This window comes from Serinus canaria, chromosome 17 (genome assembly GCF_022539315.1).
Source record: "Serinus canaria isolate serCan28SL12 chromosome 17, serCan2020, whole genome shotgun sequence".
NCBI lineage: Eukaryota > Metazoa > Chordata > Aves > Passeriformes > Fringillidae > Serinus > Serinus canaria.
The window spans coordinates 6,289,212-6,306,793 of NC_066330.1; the positions used below are offsets into that span (position 1 = coordinate 6,289,212).

The 17,582-nt window shown below is 42.7% G+C and overlaps 1 protein-coding gene across 5 annotated transcripts in view; it reads left to right on the forward strand.

Annotated features, from left to right (window-relative positions):
- The window catches only part of CDK5RAP2 (CDK5 regulatory subunit associated protein 2), a 69,909-nt gene extending 53,230 nt beyond the window's left edge, over positions 1-16,679 (forward strand). For 4 of the 5 annotated variants that reach the window (XM_030231988.2, XM_030231989.2, XM_030231990.2 and 1 more), the window contains 10 exons: positions 3,307-3,423; positions 3,689-3,878; positions 4,087-4,208; positions 5,599-5,847; positions 6,803-6,880; positions 6,973-7,232; positions 10,040-10,186; positions 12,056-12,194; positions 15,095-15,141; positions 16,019-16,678. In XM_030231988.2, coding sequence (XP_030087848.2) covers positions 3,307-3,423; positions 3,689-3,878; positions 4,087-4,208; positions 5,599-5,847; positions 6,803-6,880; positions 6,973-7,232; positions 10,040-10,186; positions 12,056-12,194; positions 15,095-15,141; positions 16,019-16,078 — 1,409 coding nt within the window. In that variant the 3' untranslated portion in view covers positions 16,079-16,678. Of the gene's footprint in view, positions 1-3,306; positions 3,424-3,688; positions 3,879-4,086; positions 4,209-5,598; positions 5,848-6,802; positions 6,881-6,972; positions 7,233-10,039; positions 10,187-12,055; positions 12,195-15,094; positions 15,142-16,018 lie in introns of all 5 variants that reach the window. The other variant, XM_050980968.1, reaches the window with a different exon arrangement.
- The last annotated feature ends 903 nt before the right edge of the window (positions 16,680-17,582 follow it).

The window sequence follows — 17,582 nt, forward strand, 5'->3', positions numbered from 1 at the left end:
TCAGTTCCACTGGTATTGACATTAGATTCATTATGTTTTACATCATCCCCATGATCCATTTCTGTTGTTGTTTAAATGGAGGCAACCTGCACATGGCAGTTTGCTTTCAGGGATAATTTACAGTGATGGAAAGGTGGATAAAAAGCATCCATTTCATTCCTGAAGTATTTACACTGCTGGAAAGGCATTCTGTGCTCGTGAAATAACCACACTGAAACACTTCCAACTCTTTTACAGCTTCATAAAGATTCTGGCAAGGGCATCCATTAATGCAGTGAAAGTATATTTTCTTTATAAACTGTCTTAAGCCTTCCATCTGTCTTCTTGTTGCCTTAGCACATCTACCAATGTGTGCAGGAGAAATTTGGAAAGGTGAAGGAAAAAAGCAGCTCCCTGTTAGAACAGCTCCTTTTTGTGACTGTGTTCTTTCAGCTCTTGTTTCTCCCTGTATCAAAGATCTCTTTCATGCTATCAGATATGCACAGGCTCTCTTGCTAGTGAGGCTCCTTTTTCCTGATAGATGAGCTTTCCTTGACTTTTGGGGTAAAAAGAAATCCTGAAGTGAAGCTGAGAGGATTCCCAAGGGCATGTGGGAATGGCCTTAAGCTGAAGGAGGGCAGGTTAAGATGGGATATTGGGAAGGAATTGTTCCCTGTGAGGGCAGTGAGGCCCTGGCACAGGGTGCCCAGAGCAGCTGGGGCTGCCCCTGGATCCCTGGCAGTGCCCAAGGCCAGGCTGGAGCAGTCTGGGATAGTGGAAGGTGTCCTTGCCCATGGCAGGGGTTGGAACTAGTTGGACCTTAAGGTGCCTTCCAACCCAAACCATTCTGTGACTTGCATTCAACATTTTTGCTTTTAACTGAATGTCCTTAGTTTGTTTTCTTTTAAAACACAAGGCCAAGTTGTAACATACTTAATTGTTTATGGCAACCTGCTAAATTCATGATATTGAATTGTTTGTTCAATAGAAGTCATTGCATAGATTTATTCTTGTTTGATAAATATTGTATGCACACACATCTGCCCACTGTTCTTGCCATGTTATTTTTAATATTTAGATTCTTTAAGTATTTAAATGCCTCTGGGCTTCCAGTTTCCTATAAATGACTCACATGCTGGTAATGACTACTTCATTCCTGTAGGGCTGAGGCTTGCAGTGCAAGTAGAACTAAAATAATTGCTTCAGTAGTTTCAAATGTTAGGCTTCAAAATAAAATCAGAGGTTTAATTTTGAGTGTCCTAGGCTTCAAATGTTCTTAACAGCAGTTAACATTAAAAGGGGGTTTGTTTGCTTTTTTTAACCCACAAGTAGCAAGTAGCTGATGTTTCTACTCAGACTTCTTTTCAGCTTCTGAATGCCTTTATTTTGCTTTCCCTGGGAGTGAATATCTCCTTCCCCATTGCTGTGATTTTCAATAGTGCCTTTCTTTCAGTCTGTTTCCTTTGAAACCTTCAAGGTATGCTTCCTTAGCACTGGCTTTTTCAGCACAAAACAGAATGAAAACTCAAGTGTATTGCAATTGTGGGCCCTGATGCTCCACTTTCCTCTGGTTAGATGGACCTTTGCCTCTGTGGAGAGAGTAATTGATGTCAGCAGGGCTCTGCACAGAAGTAGCAGTCTCAATAGTGGGTCAAATTGTGGGATTGTGGCCCTATTACCACTGGCTCTACATTATCCCTTATTATGTAAGATAACCAATAGTTATATTCTAAAGCCTTTCAGTAGAACTGCAAGAGCATAACTTTTCAAATAGGATAAAGCTGGGTGATGGGCAATAAATTAAATTAGAATCAAGATGAGACCATCAAGCCTTGCCACTTCAACTTGGATTGCTTTGTTAGAGTCTGAAAGGAGAAAGCCTTTTGAGTTCACATAGCTGCCTCAACTCTTTAACATATAGATAGTGAAATGCCATTAGTGCCAGGCTTCCAGAGCCTTTGAGTCTTTCAGCAGTGACAAGAGGTTCATATCATGGCACACTACATCCCAGTTAGGTAGTGGGTAAAAGCTTCAATTGGGATTACAATAAAATGAGATTACTCAGAGGAAGTGCTGCACATCAAATTGAATTGAACTGCCAGAGCTGAAATGCATCCTCCTCATACATTCAGCTAATTTTTTCTGCCAGCTGGTTATTTCTCTATTAACCAAATAGTTGACACTCATGTACTTATCTCAGGCTTTAAAGTCTGGGAGATACTGGGATAACCAATCAGATGAAAAATGCTTTTAATTCTGGTGGGTCCTGAAGTGTTTCAGTGACCATGAGAAGGTCACAAAGGGCAATAACAATGACTTGACTTGCATTTCAGAGGCAGCACCTTGAGAGTGGGAGGTGGCACTTTGCAGGCTGTGCTGCCCCAGTGCACATCACTGGGAGTGACTAGCACCAGTGCAGTGCACTCAGGGTTGTCTGGGCTGGCCTTTCACTGGCTGGGGACAGGATTTAACACTTAGAGTCACTTGCCTAGTGCAGTAAAGTCCTCAGAGCAGGATTCATCACCCTTGTGTTTGTCAAAGTCAGACATTTCCTTCCTGCCAGTTAGCCAGAGCTTCTCGTGGAGGCTCTGGAGGGAAATCCAGCCCTTGGAGGACAGGGATCTCATCCTCACAGATGTGAGGAGAGGGGAGACAGGCTGAGTTGAGCTCTGGAGGGGCCTGTTCCTCCCCATGGCTGCTGATGGGTGATCAAGACTGGCTTATTTATCTAAATGTTAGAAACACGGATTTAAGAGGGATAAATCTTCATCCCTGTGATCATAAATGGGCTCTGAGTTTGTAATCTGAGGCCAGGACAGTGACTCCAGCCTTGTGCTCTTGCTTGTGTGGTAAGAGATCTCTCACCAGACTGTTTACAAGCCTCCCTGCATTAACCCCTGTGGATTAGCTGGTAGAATCCCATTGTTCTCTCACTAAATACAATGGAGTGTGAGCAGAGCAAGACTGAAATACATGGTAAACCCTCCTACAGTTTTCTTTTCAAATCATGGCAGTGTCACAAAATACTCCTGCATTTTATCCTGTTGGGATTTTAGCTGATAGGTAAAGACTGCCAGGGATAATTCTGCAATTTTAGTAATGGTTGCCCAGCAATGAGAGGCACTTGTGCTGCACAGGGCTTTGGATTACTTGGCATTAACCTGAGCTGCCTTTTAGCCTGTAGTGATAACCTTCAAAATATATAGGGGAGAAATAGCTTTTATAGCATGTTTTTCTGCAATTTTTTAAATTGTTCTTGTCTGGAAAGTTTAATCTTTAATGACCTAGAGATGACTCATAAATCATCTTTTATGTATATATTTATAGGTTCTGCAAACATTTTTATCCATGGCTCAGAGCAGCATAATTCCCTGACTTCTGAAATACATTTCCTGAGGAAGCAAAATCAAGCTCTGAATGCAATGCTAGCAAAAGGATCTAGAGGTAAAAATGTAAACTGTTCTTTACAGGAGTAGTTTGCAACTCATCCCAGATCAGAAAACAACAAAATATTCACAGTCCACTCATTAAATTGACTTAACCATTCTTTGCACCCCTGAAATTCCATGCTCAACCATAAGCATTCAAGCTGGGATTAGCAATAATGGAGTAGCAGCTGGATAGTCTTTGAAAAAGCTGATTTAGTTAAAAATCATACCCTTAGTGCATTGTGGGCATTGCAGACACAATGTGTTTCCTCTTGTTTCAGATAAACAGAAGGAAAATGAAAAGTTAAGAGAATCTCTTTCTAAGAAGAATGCAGTCATTGAGCATCTTCATGAGGACCATGAATGCATGAAGAAAGAAAACGAAAAGTTGCAAAAACAAATTTGCCAAAAGGAAGATGAGATCAGATACCTGACATGTCAAATTTACAGCAGTCGCAATGAACTGAACAGGTATTGATTGTGTCCACATTTATAAATTCATTTAGAGAAGAAGCTGTCAGTGTGACAGGCATCTGTTTAGTCACAGCCATTAATATTAATGGGGGGCTTGGATATATTCAAAAGGCAAGGGAAGAATTGGAGAGGGAAAGAAGAATGGATTTTAGATTTTGAAAAAAACCATCAGAATTTAACTCAGCTGTTTATTGGGACTTAACAGGTTACAAACAGAAATTAATGTAAAGCAGCATCAGATCTCTGAGAATGAGAAGTTGCTGCAGTCGCTGCGGACTGAGATCAAGGTGTATGAGAAGCTGGAAGAAGCAAGAAGGAAGGGGACAGGTACAAATGCACAGTTGGCTCTGTGCCCTTTGCCCTTGCTCCTCTTCCCTCTGAACCTGCCCTTGACAAAGGCCAGGAGGGCTGGGTCACTGCTCCTTTGCTCCTGCTTGTGTCTGCTCTGCAAAGAGAGCTGACAGCCTGCTGCTCAGATGCTTTCTCCCTGGGGTGGCTGCAGGCCTGAGGTGTGTCAGATGTTCACCAGACACCCCCAAGTTTCCTTTATCTTTTTAGCTAAGCTAAAAACCAGAATTGAAGACTTAGTGTCTCAGGCTGGATGAGTTTCCTGGGGATCTTAGATATTTTCTTGTCTTCTAAAATCCTGATGCTGTATCCTTGAAGGTCCTGCTTACCCAGGTAGCTTCTGCTTTCTCTTGGCTGAAGATGGGGGGAGAGGCTTCTCCCTGGGGCTGGAAGAAGTGCTGGCACTGCTTTCTGAATTAGGTGTTTAATAATTTCATGTCCACTTTGCTGTCACTGAAAGTGAGAGGAGGACTGGAGCTCACCTGAGTTCTCCCTCCCCCTTGGAAGGAGCTGTGCCACCATGTAGCTGTTGGTGTGCTGAGGTGAAGAGTGGGATGCTTTCAGTGCTGAAAAGCCCCTACCACATCCAGCAAATTTCCCACTGGAAGTTCTTAAAAGTCGATTTTTTTCTCCCTGCTGCTCCATGTTATGCTCTGCTGCCACTGGTTTTGCTGCCTGACTGCAGCAGAAGAGCCCTGTAGGCAGGAGGCTTTGAGGCAGAGCTGGCTCAGGGGTGGAAGGGATTCTCCCTGCAGAGCTCCTGATGTCATTAGAGAGTGGCAGCACCCTCCTCATGCAGCTGAGCCCCTGCCCACTGTCTGGAGAACACCCTGGACAGCTGGATTTCAGCAGGAGAGAATGCATGGAGTTGTTTGTGTACTGATCTCTTTCTGTGAGCAGGCAAACACAGCCCTTGCTTTTCTCAGGTTCAGATTTGTTCCTTTGGTTGCCAGGTGATCACTGTTTTCTTTTTCCTTCAGTGTATAAAATTAAACTCCCAATTCTACTCCATCCCTCCTCCACACTCTGATATTCTCCTTTCCTTTCCCCAGACTGTGCATTCCTGCACTTCACATTTTCTAAATCCTTTTCATTCTCCTTTTATCTAATTTTTTAGCTTTTGGCATGAGACATAGTAGCTTTTATGGACAAAGTAAAAAACATTTTCAGCCCTTTAAATCTTTCAAGAGTAGAAGCAATTAAGACATGCTTTTTTTTTTTTTTTTGTCAAACCATTATCTTAATGCTCTTTGTAGTTAATTCTTAATATTGAGGATAGCACTGGCTATAACTTACTTGCTGAGTGTTCTGGTGGTTATTATTTTTTTAATTGTTAAAGATGTTTGTGTTTCTTTTGAAATTGCCTCAGATCCCAGATGTGATGCCTCAGAAGAATTCCAGAAAGATCAGAAGAATCCACTGGATTTACAGGAACTGCTGGCTGAGATCCAGAGCCTGCGAGTGCAGCTGGAGAGGAGCATAGACACCAACAAATCTTTGCATGAAAAATTAGAGGAACAGCTTTCCAAAGGGAAGAGAGAGGAAGTGGGCCCAGTGTCAGCTGTCAATATCAACTGTGTGTTGAAGGCAGGCTCTCAGCCCTGTGCAGGACTGGATGGTACTGTGCTCTGTGTGCTTTTGGCTACTGCACAACCCTTAAACATCAGCAGCCCTCCTCAAATCCCTCTGCTGTTAGAGCAGGATGTCAAATGCACTCTGCACTGTCCTAGAGCAGCTGGTGCTTCCTTTGCATCCAAGCAAAGCAGAGTCTCTGGGCTGGGAGGATGCCTGCAGTAAATTGCCATAAATTCTGCTCACCTGGGGGGTTCCTTTTTCACTGCTGAGCTCTGTAGTGTTTGCTAAGGGTGACTGTGTATTACTCAGGAATGATCAATAAGTGCACTAAATGGGCTCTGGATAAATCAGTTGTCCCCTCTTTGCCCTTGAGGAATGTTTTACCTTTATTTCAATCACTGTTAAGTGATGCTGTTTTAGCAAATAAAGGGAAGTGTAATGTTTACACCCAGGGTTAGGTTATTGTTCCAGTATTGATGTACGTGGGATACAGAGGGCACTTGAATCTTCCTCCTTAAAGTGCTCTGCACAATAAAAGCTTTCCATACATCCAGATAAAACCACACGGACCAGAAAGATTCCTTGCAATGTCAGCAGCTGAGTTTTTCAGATGTGCTTTTCTCCCAGGGGCTTAGGGAAAGTGGAAGTTCTGAAGGAGGAATATAGAGACAATCTTTAATCTGGTGCAGCTGAAAAAAGTGTCCTACTTCTTGTGGAGTTAATAGGAAGCATATATTTGTTAATAAAATATGTTCATCGGTATGCATTTTAAATTTTTTAACTATGGTTTGATTTTGGGAGATACCTAGAATTTGGATAGATGCTCAGGTATAAAAGTAGGTAAATACTGGAAGATCCATGGCATGGCACTAGAAAAATCAGCTGGTTTTCCCTGCTTCCAGAGGCCCAGTATAGCATCAACAATAAAAGAACTGAAAGCTGGGAGGGGTTTTTTTAAATCTAATAACACAGCTTTCCTTCTCCCTTTTTATATGTAGAAAATCTCTGCACCTGCCCTGCTGCCAGGAGAAACATTGGTGAGCAGAACAAACCCAGCATTCCAGCAGAGAACACAGGTACACCCAGCCCCGTTCAACACCAGTCGAGAACAAAACTAAATTTTTTTTGGTATGAGGATTAAAAAAACAACCTGATTTTCCTGTCCCAGGTACTCAGGCAGCCCCTGGGGGGGATGTGGACAGTGCCTCCCTGTGCAGCAGCAGCTCGGGCTCCAGCAGGACGTGCACCCCACGCCTGGTGCCCGGCCATCGGATGTGGGCGGACAGGAGCGGGCGGCACGTGCTCGGCCTCATCGAGGACTACGATGCCCTGAGGAAACACATCTCAGAGGGACAGCAGGTGCTGGCACACATGGAGAGGGCTCTCAGAGACATCTCTGGCACCAAGCTGCAGGAGCCTGGAGGGAAGGTGAGTGTGGGTTTCTCTGGGTTTGGATTGAAGGCACTTGAGATGGCAGTTGGTGTTGGGACTCAGGTGTTTGTTATTTCTTATCAGTGGAACAGACTGACAACTGAGAGTTTGGCAGCTTTTCATTAGAAAGCACAAAATGACCAACAGTCTCTTGGTACAAGGTCTTTTAAGACTAAACTATCCCATTAAGAGCTGACACCTGGATTATTTCCTCTTTGAACCCAATAACTGATCCCACAGAGCCCACAATGAGAACTTTCCTGCCCAATTACAAAATGCCACCCAAATCCAAGACGAAGAAAGAAGAAGCCCAGGACAACACCCTGTGCCCTCCTTCTTGCTTCCATCCACACCATACTAAAAATCCCAAACCCTCAATTTCTCACCCAGTGACACACCTGCACTGCTCTCTCTATAATCTCTTCCACACTTTTGTGGATTCCAGTCTGTCTTGAAGTCTGGGAAACTTTCTCCATTAATGAGGGTCAAAGTCAGTGCTGCCCTGGGGGTCAGGGCACCCCAGAGCAGACAGAAATATTCCCTGTGCCCTGGGTTCCCACAGGTGAGCACTGAAATCCTCTGAAGGAGGGTGGATTTTTACCCAGAGCCACAAAGTGGTGTGAAGGGAAGAACTGACTGAATAACTCAGGATGCCTCAGGCTTGGCACAGTCATTGTCTAGATGGACTCAGTGGGATTCTGAGGTAGTTAATTCTAGGCCTTTAAGCAATCTCACTTTCAGTTTTGGCTTTAAATGAGGTAAAACTGCTTGGTTTTGCCATGGAAATCAGTATTTGTTGTGCTGGGAATGATAAAAAAGCCAAACAAAAGCAGCAGCAGAAAACCCCAGGTAAAAATCTAAAATGCTGTAGAGAGGGTTTAAACTAGGGGTGTGTAAAAGAATAAAGAATAAAAAGAATTAGGATTTTCATATAATGAAGGCTTGAGATAAACCCAGGAAATATGAGACAATTAAAAGAAATGTGATACAGAGCTGATAAAGTTCTCCCCTTAGTTAAATTCAGCCTTTTAGTAACACCAGGTTATATCTGTATATTAAAGATTGATGTATGCTGATGAGCCTTGGTTCATATTACATTCATATTTCAGGGAAGATTTTTTAATATTTTTCCACTTCCTGGTTATCAGTTAACATTTAACAACATCATAGACTAGTCCAAAAACTTGAATATTTCATTAATGTTCAAATACTGTCTTCTAGGGCTCAGAGTATCATCCTTTCTTCCTTCTCTGACAGTGTTAGCACTCATGGTGCTCTTGCTGCAGTCTTAAGGATGCTTAACCAATAAAATGTTTATTTTGTCTTGAATAACCTCACTTCTTTTTGTCTAGAATAGGAGAACTAGTCAGTGCTTACTTCTGCTAATTTTCTCTTATGTAATATTAATTTTTGGGCAGAGTTAATGATGGCATGTTTGGGGTGGTTTGAAAAGACACATTTGCCTACAAGCTTTAATTAAAGGGAAGGAAGAATCTGTGCACATCTGTGGCATCTAATAAGGAGCTAAGAAACTTAAACCCCAGCAGGAAGGGCCTGGATCAGGCATGGAAAACAGCAGCCAGTGGTCAAAATAATGAACCACTGGCATGGAGGGTGCTCAGAGACACTGACTGGAGGCAATTTTGAGGACGGATTATGCCAATGTTTCAAAAATTCCACTTAATGCTTTCCTGCCTTGGAGAGGGAAAGGAAACTCAGTGTCTAATGAAGGTCCTTTTCACCCCTATGATTTTATGATAATATAAATGCTGTAAAAAACATGCTTACTGCTCTTTGGAAAACAGAAGGTCTTAACTGCAGGGATAAATTCGTGCTACTTATTTTTGCAGTTATAATTAGTGAAGCTGTTGAAGGTACAGTCTGCAACAATTCTGAAATTCTTTTTGTGATATCACATGTGTGCTCACGCAGTCAAATGATGCCTGAATGACACTTAAGACTCTCTGAAGTATCATATATTTCCCAATGACCTAGTTAACATACTGATAATGACTGGAAAAGTGATCTCTCTAAGTTTTTAACTTGTTTTGTTGGTGTAAAGATAAAAGCAGCAAGTTTCACAATTTGCAGTTTCCTATCAAGCCTTACATCACTGAAGTTTCAGACTACTTAGCAAATGGGATATTTTATGTGACAGGAGGATTCTGGTTTGATAACAATGCTGAATAAATATTCAGATTGGATCCTGCATGGGGCAGGAACTGCAAATGGTTTTTTTTCATTACCCTTCCCCCTGCTGTAGCACCACTGCTTTGGTAATCCATTTGCTCCCCTCACATTCTTTCCCTCCTTTATTTCACATTTATGCAATTTCTTCCATTTGGTTTCTCATCTGTCAGCAGAGGAAAACATTTTATGTGTACCCTGATAGTTATTTTAGCATTAAATGGAAGAGTTTAAAGGGTCTGCTAAGGAAGAAACATCTATATTGCTTAAATTGATGTCTGTAATCATTGACTTTCAAATAACGTGACACAAAATGCAAATGAAGAAAGAAGAGAGTTGCCAAGTGTTACCATGTGGCATAGCAAATCTAGTAAATATAATCTATTGTTAATCATGGTTATTGATTAGGATAAATCCCCTCCCTCACTGAAATTCTCAGATAATGCATAATTCAGCAGCCTTTGTTAACTAACAGATTAGTTTTTATGGCACACAATGGCTGTGTACATTATCTTCAATATGAAATCACAGCAGCTGGATTAAACCCATTAATTAAGATTACATTTTCATAATGGTTGAAGTATAAAATATAAAATGTCTCTAATCCTGTGGTGCAGGTACCAGAACAGGCATCCCTGCATGGCCTCTCCATGAGCACTCACACAGTACAGCAGATTTTGGAAGAGGCTGCACGTTCCCTGAAGCTTCTCTGGAGAGTTTCCCTTCCCCTGAAAGCTGCTCATGGCACAGCTCAGGGCATTCAGGTACTGCTGGGCTTGCCTGGGGGTTTGGGGTGGGTGTTTGGCCTTTGGGAATGTCTCCAGGAAGATGCAGCAGTTACAGATGTGTCATTTTGGAGAATCATGCCCCCAGTCTCCAGCCCCATGGATTTAGTGTAAGGCATGTCCTGGTGATGTTGCATGGCCAGGTGTTCATTTACAGCATCCTTTGCAATAAAAAATGGAATCTCTAATCCTGTTACATGAGATCCAGGAAATCCAAAAGCTCCACCTCAACAAGAAAAGGTTTGGGCTCCCTGTGACTGGAACCAAATTCAATTGGATTCTCTGTGTGTTGGTAAGAAGAGAAACATCAGCAACTTTGATGTAATCTCAGCTACATTTTCCTTTATGTTCTTGATGCCAAAGTGGTAAAAGAAGAAGCTTTTGTAAAAGTGTGACAAAACCCCAAGACATGTTTTATAACACTTTAACTAAAAAGGATTGCACTATGCAAATGCATGAAAGTAAACTAAATGAGGAATGAAATATCTCTGCTGTCAGAATACCACCACTCAGCATTGAAACTGTTTCAAACCCTGCTTTAAAATAAATCTGAAGTGATTTCACTGAGGTTTTTGTATGTGTTTTTTAAGGGAAGCGGGATATTTCTGAAAAAAACCCTCAAACTTTGGGAAAACAAACATTTTCTATATAATTTCATCACATTTTTGGTGATATTTTTTAGCATCCCTAAATATATAAAATCACAGAAGCAGTGGGAGTGAAATTTGCTGTCTGGTACATTCCCTGATGTTTCAGCTCCAGATTTGGGATGCCTTGGCAAGAGTGTGTACTTCCATTTTTATCCTCAAGTGTGTAATACATGCAGACAGCTCCTGCTGGCCTGGAGTGCAAGGATTGAACATCTCTCACCCCCACAGGGCTTTCAGGGTGTGGGGGATGCATCTCCTGCTTTCCTGTCACTGATCTGAACCTTCCTTTGGATCAGTCACTTCTGCCAGGCTGATCTTGCATGTGTGGGGGGGTCTGAATTCCCAGGATGCTCTTAATTAGAGCCTAATTGAATTTTTTCTTGAGTTTCTTATCCAACACCCCTGATCTTAAGGATATTGGATTGCTGCTGATGTCTTAAATGCAGAATATGAAATAATCTCTCTCTATTGAAGTTTGGATTCTAAAATACTCTGAGTGTTCAGTGCCTTCTCTGCAGCCCCACAGGAGTTAGGAGTAATCAGTTCTTCTGCAGAGATGAATAGTGGGAGCAAATTCCAGACGTTTTATTACTTAACAAGTGGCACAACAAGAAAAAAAGGTCCAAGCTTAAATGTGCACAAGGACCCAAATCAGTGCCACTGGCAGATGTGCCAGGGCTTCTCACAGTCACATTTTACAAGTCACTGACTGGATTGGTGGTGGAAACTGAACCTTAATAATGATACTGTCAAATAATTTTGCAGTTAAAGTGTCCCAGTGCCTTTTAGCCCTGTGCCAGAGGCAGCATCAGCCATTAACAGAGCACAAGGAGGAAGCTGGAATTCTGAACCTGGCACCCAGGGCACTGATCCCTTGGCACTGATCCCTTGGCTCTGGCCTTCCTTACCTTCTCCAGTTCAGAACAAAAATGGGCACCAGGCTGATAGACTTCCCTCAGTCTAATAGAAAAATCACTTGCTCTAAATTCCAGCTAAGAACTGGAGTTGTATCACACAATCTCATGTCATGGGGGATGTGCAGGAGGAAGGACAGGACTCAGTGGTGATCCTTCCCTCCTCTGAGTATTGGCACTCCAAGGAAGCTTGAGGGGACCTGCACAAAAATATTGAGCAATTCCCAATGTAGAAAGTACTTTTAGCCAGTAGTTTAATGTCTTACTTTCTTCTCTCAATCCAGGATGAAGGAATGAAAGCAGAAATATTTAGGTTACGTAAGAAACTGTCTGAGCAAGAGAAGAAGTTGCACAGCACAGTGAAACGCCTGCACTCCACAAACCAGCTGAAGGAAAACATGGAGAAAGTCATCATTGACCAGTGTGAGTGTGTGCTTTCACAGGGATTCTGATTTTATTTCTGTAGGCTGTGGCTACCTTTAAAATTGCTGTTCCCTCATGTGCCCCAGCTGTGACAGACAGGCTCAGGCTGTGCTGAGCTGCTCATTCCAGTGGGTAGAAGTTGCCCAAATGCAAAAGGCTGTAGAGAATATCATGGGAAGTGTTCATGGTTTTACACAAACCACTGATAAGGTATCACTCCATCAGCTGTCACTAATCCCTACTTGGGTTATCCCATTTTGGATACTCCTGTTTCTATTTTACAGCAGCTCTGGACAGAGGCAAAGTTTCTGTTTGTTGTAAACATTTTCAGCCAAAGTTTTGACATTGTGAAAATTCTGATTTTGCCTCAGTCTTAATAAATGTGAGATTAGGCTTTTACATTTTCTGAGGTACTGCCCTGCAAGGAGCTCTGTCAGTGCTCTGCACCAGGCTGAGAAGTGCAGGATGAGTATTTTTTTTGAAAGAAAAAATAGGGCATGCTATGGAATTATATTTTACCCTTAGTGGCCCATGACTAGAAAATGATCTGGAAACATGAAAACAAGTGAGACACAGGGAGTGTTGTAGCTGTGTTAAGCCAGGTGTCTGTTTGAAGAGATCCATCTCTGCTGCTTTAGGCTTTAATCACTCACCAGAAGAGATCTGGATGGAGCTCTGCTCTTACCTCCCTGCTACAGCAGTGTGTGTGCTGTGGGAAGAGCAGTTCATTTTCTTCTGTAAAAAAATAAAATGAAAAAAAAATCCATTCTTGCCTCCTCTGAAGTGGTGGGACTGAATGGCTCATTAGTCCTTGCTGGAGTGGCACTTGTGTTATCAGTAATTAATCTAGACTGGAAAATTTTCCTCACCATACAAAGTGATAGAAATATCTGTAATATTATATGTTACTCAAGTCAGTTAAATGGAATGTGGAGTGATAAATGTTATTTTGCTCCACAGCCTGTAATTTTTATATCTAAAGCCCATATATCTTCTGCCTGCAGATTTTTGTTGTTTCAGGCATTTATGGGCTGGTGTTTGGTCACTTCTTTCAAAATTGCTATATTATATGTGTACAAATTACGTGTATTAAGTCATAAATGATGTTTTGTTCAGGTTGTAGAGCCAAATTGCTCAGTTTGGGGTTGTCATGTAAAAATCAAAGCCATTCCATTATGTCTTTATAAATAATATCTCTGGGGTAGATTGACTGGTCTGGTTTGTCCAGTTCCAGTGTCATCTCAGTCATTTCAGAGCTAGGCTGGGTATAAATCAACAGATTTTACCCTTATAGCCAAAATGTTATCACTGAGCCACCCACACTTCCCTAAAGCAAACAGTGCCTGTGGCCCTAAATTTGCTCACTTTTTTTTCAGGGCATTCAACCTCCTCTGAGTGAGGTGCTGAGAAAATGAAACCTGAATTTTCTGAAATCTCTGTCATGCAAATCTCTGCTTGCAGAGCAGCAGCTGTGCCAGCAGTGGCACAGCTTCCAAATTCTCATCACTGGCTGAATTCAAGAGTTTTGATTTAGAAAAATCTAGTTTGCCAGGTGAAATGAGTTTACTAGCAGAGCTCTTCTGAGCAGTGAGCACTCTGCCACACAAAGAGACCTGGATGTGATTTTCTCTAAGTTTCATTGATTATGGGAATTATGGATGTTGAGTTGCCTTTGTCTTAAAAGAGCAATTTCAGAAATGTTTCTAATTCTCATCTGTACACAAATTCCTGGCCAAGCCTACAGCAGAACTGAGGGTCCACCTGAAACTGCTGGGTTTTATCAGGTTGTTTCCCCTTGGTTTTGAGATTTCTTCCCTTCTCCTTTTGCTAGCAAGAAGGGAAAAGCACTGCAGTGGGTGACCTTGCCTGCCTGCATTCTGCACACATCCTGTTACCTGCCTGCTCCAGTGAGGATATTCAGGTTCCCTCTGTTATGTAGCTGAACATTCCTAAATATATTTAGAGGCAGAGACTGGAACATTCTTGTGGCTCAGAGTCTTCTGTGTGCTCTCTCTGGTGAGAGAGCTCATTGCTTATAAAGCTCATCTGAACCTCTGAGCATGGAACAAAGCAGTGCCAAATTGCAGTAATCTGCCAGGGGTGTAATTATCTCATGACAGCTCTACCCTTGGAGTTGTTGGCTTCTTATTGTTGTAATGAAAAATCTTTATTATGGTGAAATTGTTTATTTTTGAGACTGGAATATCAAATTGGTGATTGTGAGTGGTGCATTTCAGCAGTTACAGGACTGACACAGATTAGAGACTCACATATTCAACCTGACATTTCTAAATACCACTTGTGTTTGGAAACAACCCCTCCTCCATTCCCAGGTCTCCTGCTGGCCCCACAGAAACAGACTGGGAGGGATGAATGGAGAAAACCTGGAACCCTTCAGGGCAGGCCACTGCCCTTGGATTTCCCTATGGCACAGAGAGGTTGCTTTGTCCTTGAACTGACTCCTTCTGCCATCTGTCCTCTTCTCCCCTCCTAACTGCCCTCCCCAGCCCAAGCAGGATACTAAAGGATCAAAGTGGAGTTAGACCATGCAGCATCTCCCCTTAAAAGGGACAGAAAATCTTCCTGTGTGACTTGGATGGAAGGCTGAGCATGGCAGGGGCTGTGCAGATCTGGGGGGTCCGTGCAGTGCTGAGCTTTCCCTGTTTCGCGTGGCAGAAAAGCTTCAAAACCACTTCCAGGATGCCTGGGTTTGAAAAGCAGATTGTGGAGCACAGGCCAGCAGCAGGGAATGACATTCCAGGGGTGGCACTGCTCTGGAGCTGCAGTCCTGAGGGAATCCTCTGCTCAGACATGATTTCATGGTCATGAGACAAATACAGGGAATTTAGAAAGACTTGCAGTATTCTTTTTAATCTTTTTAATCTCCTCTTTCTTTCCAGTGGTTTTAACACATGATGTCTTGAAGAAGGCTAGAGGAAACCTGGAAGTAAGGAACATTTTTGTTTGTATTGAATTCCTTGGTCTCTGCTAGTCAGAAACACACAGTGCTGTGTCAGGAGTATTTTGCAGAATTAGTCTGATTTGCTTTGGGTTTGCTACCTAATCAAGCCTGGGTGACAGCAGTTTAGTGTGATAAATAGCCTGCTGTGTTTGATGGCTGAATTAAGAGCTTTATGAGTGACCACATAAACACCTAAACCCTCTCCTTCCTGATGCTTTCCCCAGATTAATATTCATGTCTGTCATCATCTCCCAGCAGTTCGTTTCCAGGAGATCACAGCCTGATAACCTGCCTGCTGCAGGGACACCCTTGTTAAAACCTGGGGCCTGTCTTAGTCACTGCTGGTGCTTTTATTTCTTACCCACACCCCCAACAGGGGCAGCTTTTGGCAGCAGCTCTCTGCTGGTGCAGGGAGTTCAGTCCCTGGGAGAGTTGCAGGAGTCCCTGCTCAGATTGGATTTCTCTTTTTCTGACTTTTCTCCCTGAAGGATGCAGTGCATTCCTTGAATCTGAAATCCCACCCTTCCCCTCTCAGCCCTCCACTCTCAATAATTGTACAATTCCCAGCCCCTCCTCACATTTTCCTCTGACTATTTCCATGCATCCCTTCTCCCTCCTCCCCATCAGCATCAGCATCTCCCTCTGCAACTGCTGTGCTCTTCTCAGCCCTACCTGAGCTACAAAGTGATGACATAAAACAATAAAACTCTTTCTGCTCACAGAAGTCTTAGCACTTTAATTTGAAGATCTGCTGAACACAGGAACTCCTCTTGGCACATCCTTGTGCAGCAGGATGGGGTTGGGACAAATTGTGGGCATTAAAATACTGGATAATAATTATAATTATTGCTTTTCTAACCAGGTCCCACCAGCTGAGAATCAAAAATCACCTTCCTACACCAGCAAAAAAAGGATTCTCTGAAGGAGAAAGTTCTGCTAACAGAGACAGGTTTTGTGAGTGTTGTTTGCTTTGTGCTGCCTTAATATTTATTGATGTAAAAAATGTTTGTTCAGCTATTTTAATGGAATCAGCCTTTGACCAAAAAAAAAAAAGGACAAAAAATGACACCTTTTGGTAAATAACTTATTTAACATTTTCTGTAATGTAAAGATGGTTTTTAATATTTATTACAGAAGCAAGGTACTGCAGGTATTGAGGAAAAATCCAGATTTTTTTAAAGTTGGCACATTTGAAATTTTATATTTGTACTTGCCATGTTGTAAAACTATTTGTTGTTGTAGTCAAACAGGTCCTGAAAGAATCAAGAATGTCATCCACCTTCCACTGTTTCTCTCCTGCTAAAAGAATGTAGGTTAAAAAAAAATACTCTGCCAGTTGTCATTGTTTTGTAGCAATGTGAAAAAATGTTAAATATTTTAAAGCATTTTAACCATCTCTGGAAGGTTCTTCTGGAAGCTGCCTGATGCTGGGCTTTGTGTTAGGTACTTAGATTGATGGTGTGTCTGAAAATGTTACTTAGAGTCAGACAATTAAAATGAAAAATAATCACAAATGGGTTTGAGTTATTTTGTTTAAAACCTCAGACTTTGGGCATTACTGAGCAAAGCAGCCACATCCCATCATTTATTTCCTGAGTGGCACAAAGTCAACGGGGAAAATAGTTCAGTTTAACTTTAACAAGAGCTTAATTGTAGTGATTTTTGGTTACCAAAGCAGAGTTTGTGCTGGGAGCATGGCTTCATGGAACTGGTTTTGTACAACACAGGATGTTTGTTCCCCCTCTAGCTGATGGCATCCCCCCTGCACAAGGAAATTTGCCCTTGGCACCCAAACACTGGGACTGGGAGATCCCAATACAGCATTGGGGTGGTATTTGTCCTTTTGTCATGGGCTGCACAAAACTCTGAATTTGTGCTCTGAGGGTGGGGAGAGCTGGAACTGCACCCAGCCCTGAGCTGGGGCTGCTCCCTGCACAGCACAGGGGGGGAAAGGACCTGGAATCTCATCCCATCCCATCCCATCCCATCCCATCCCATCCCAGGGACCCCTCCTCTGCCCCAAGGTGCTCCCAGCCCTGCCCAGCCTTGCCTGGGACCCTTGCACAGCTTCCAGAGCCTCCCCATCCTCATGGGGAACAAATGTTTCCTAATATCCAGTGTAATCCTCCTGTCTCTCAGTTTAAAGCCATTCCCTTTGTCCTGTCACCTGAGGCCCTTGTAAAGAGTCTCTGTCCCATTTTTTCTCTTTGCTCCCCTCTGGTTCTAAGAAGGCCACGACTGGATCACTCCAGAACCTTCTCTTGTGCAGGCTGAGCAGCTCCCAGCCCTTCCTCACAGGAGGTGTCACAGATTCTCTGCCCTGGGGCTGGTCTCTCCCATCCCTTCCTTCCCCACAGCCCCTGTGCATGTGGGGTTTTTTTGGACAAAGCCACCCTAAAGCCTTGCACTTCCAGGGTGCCTCTTCC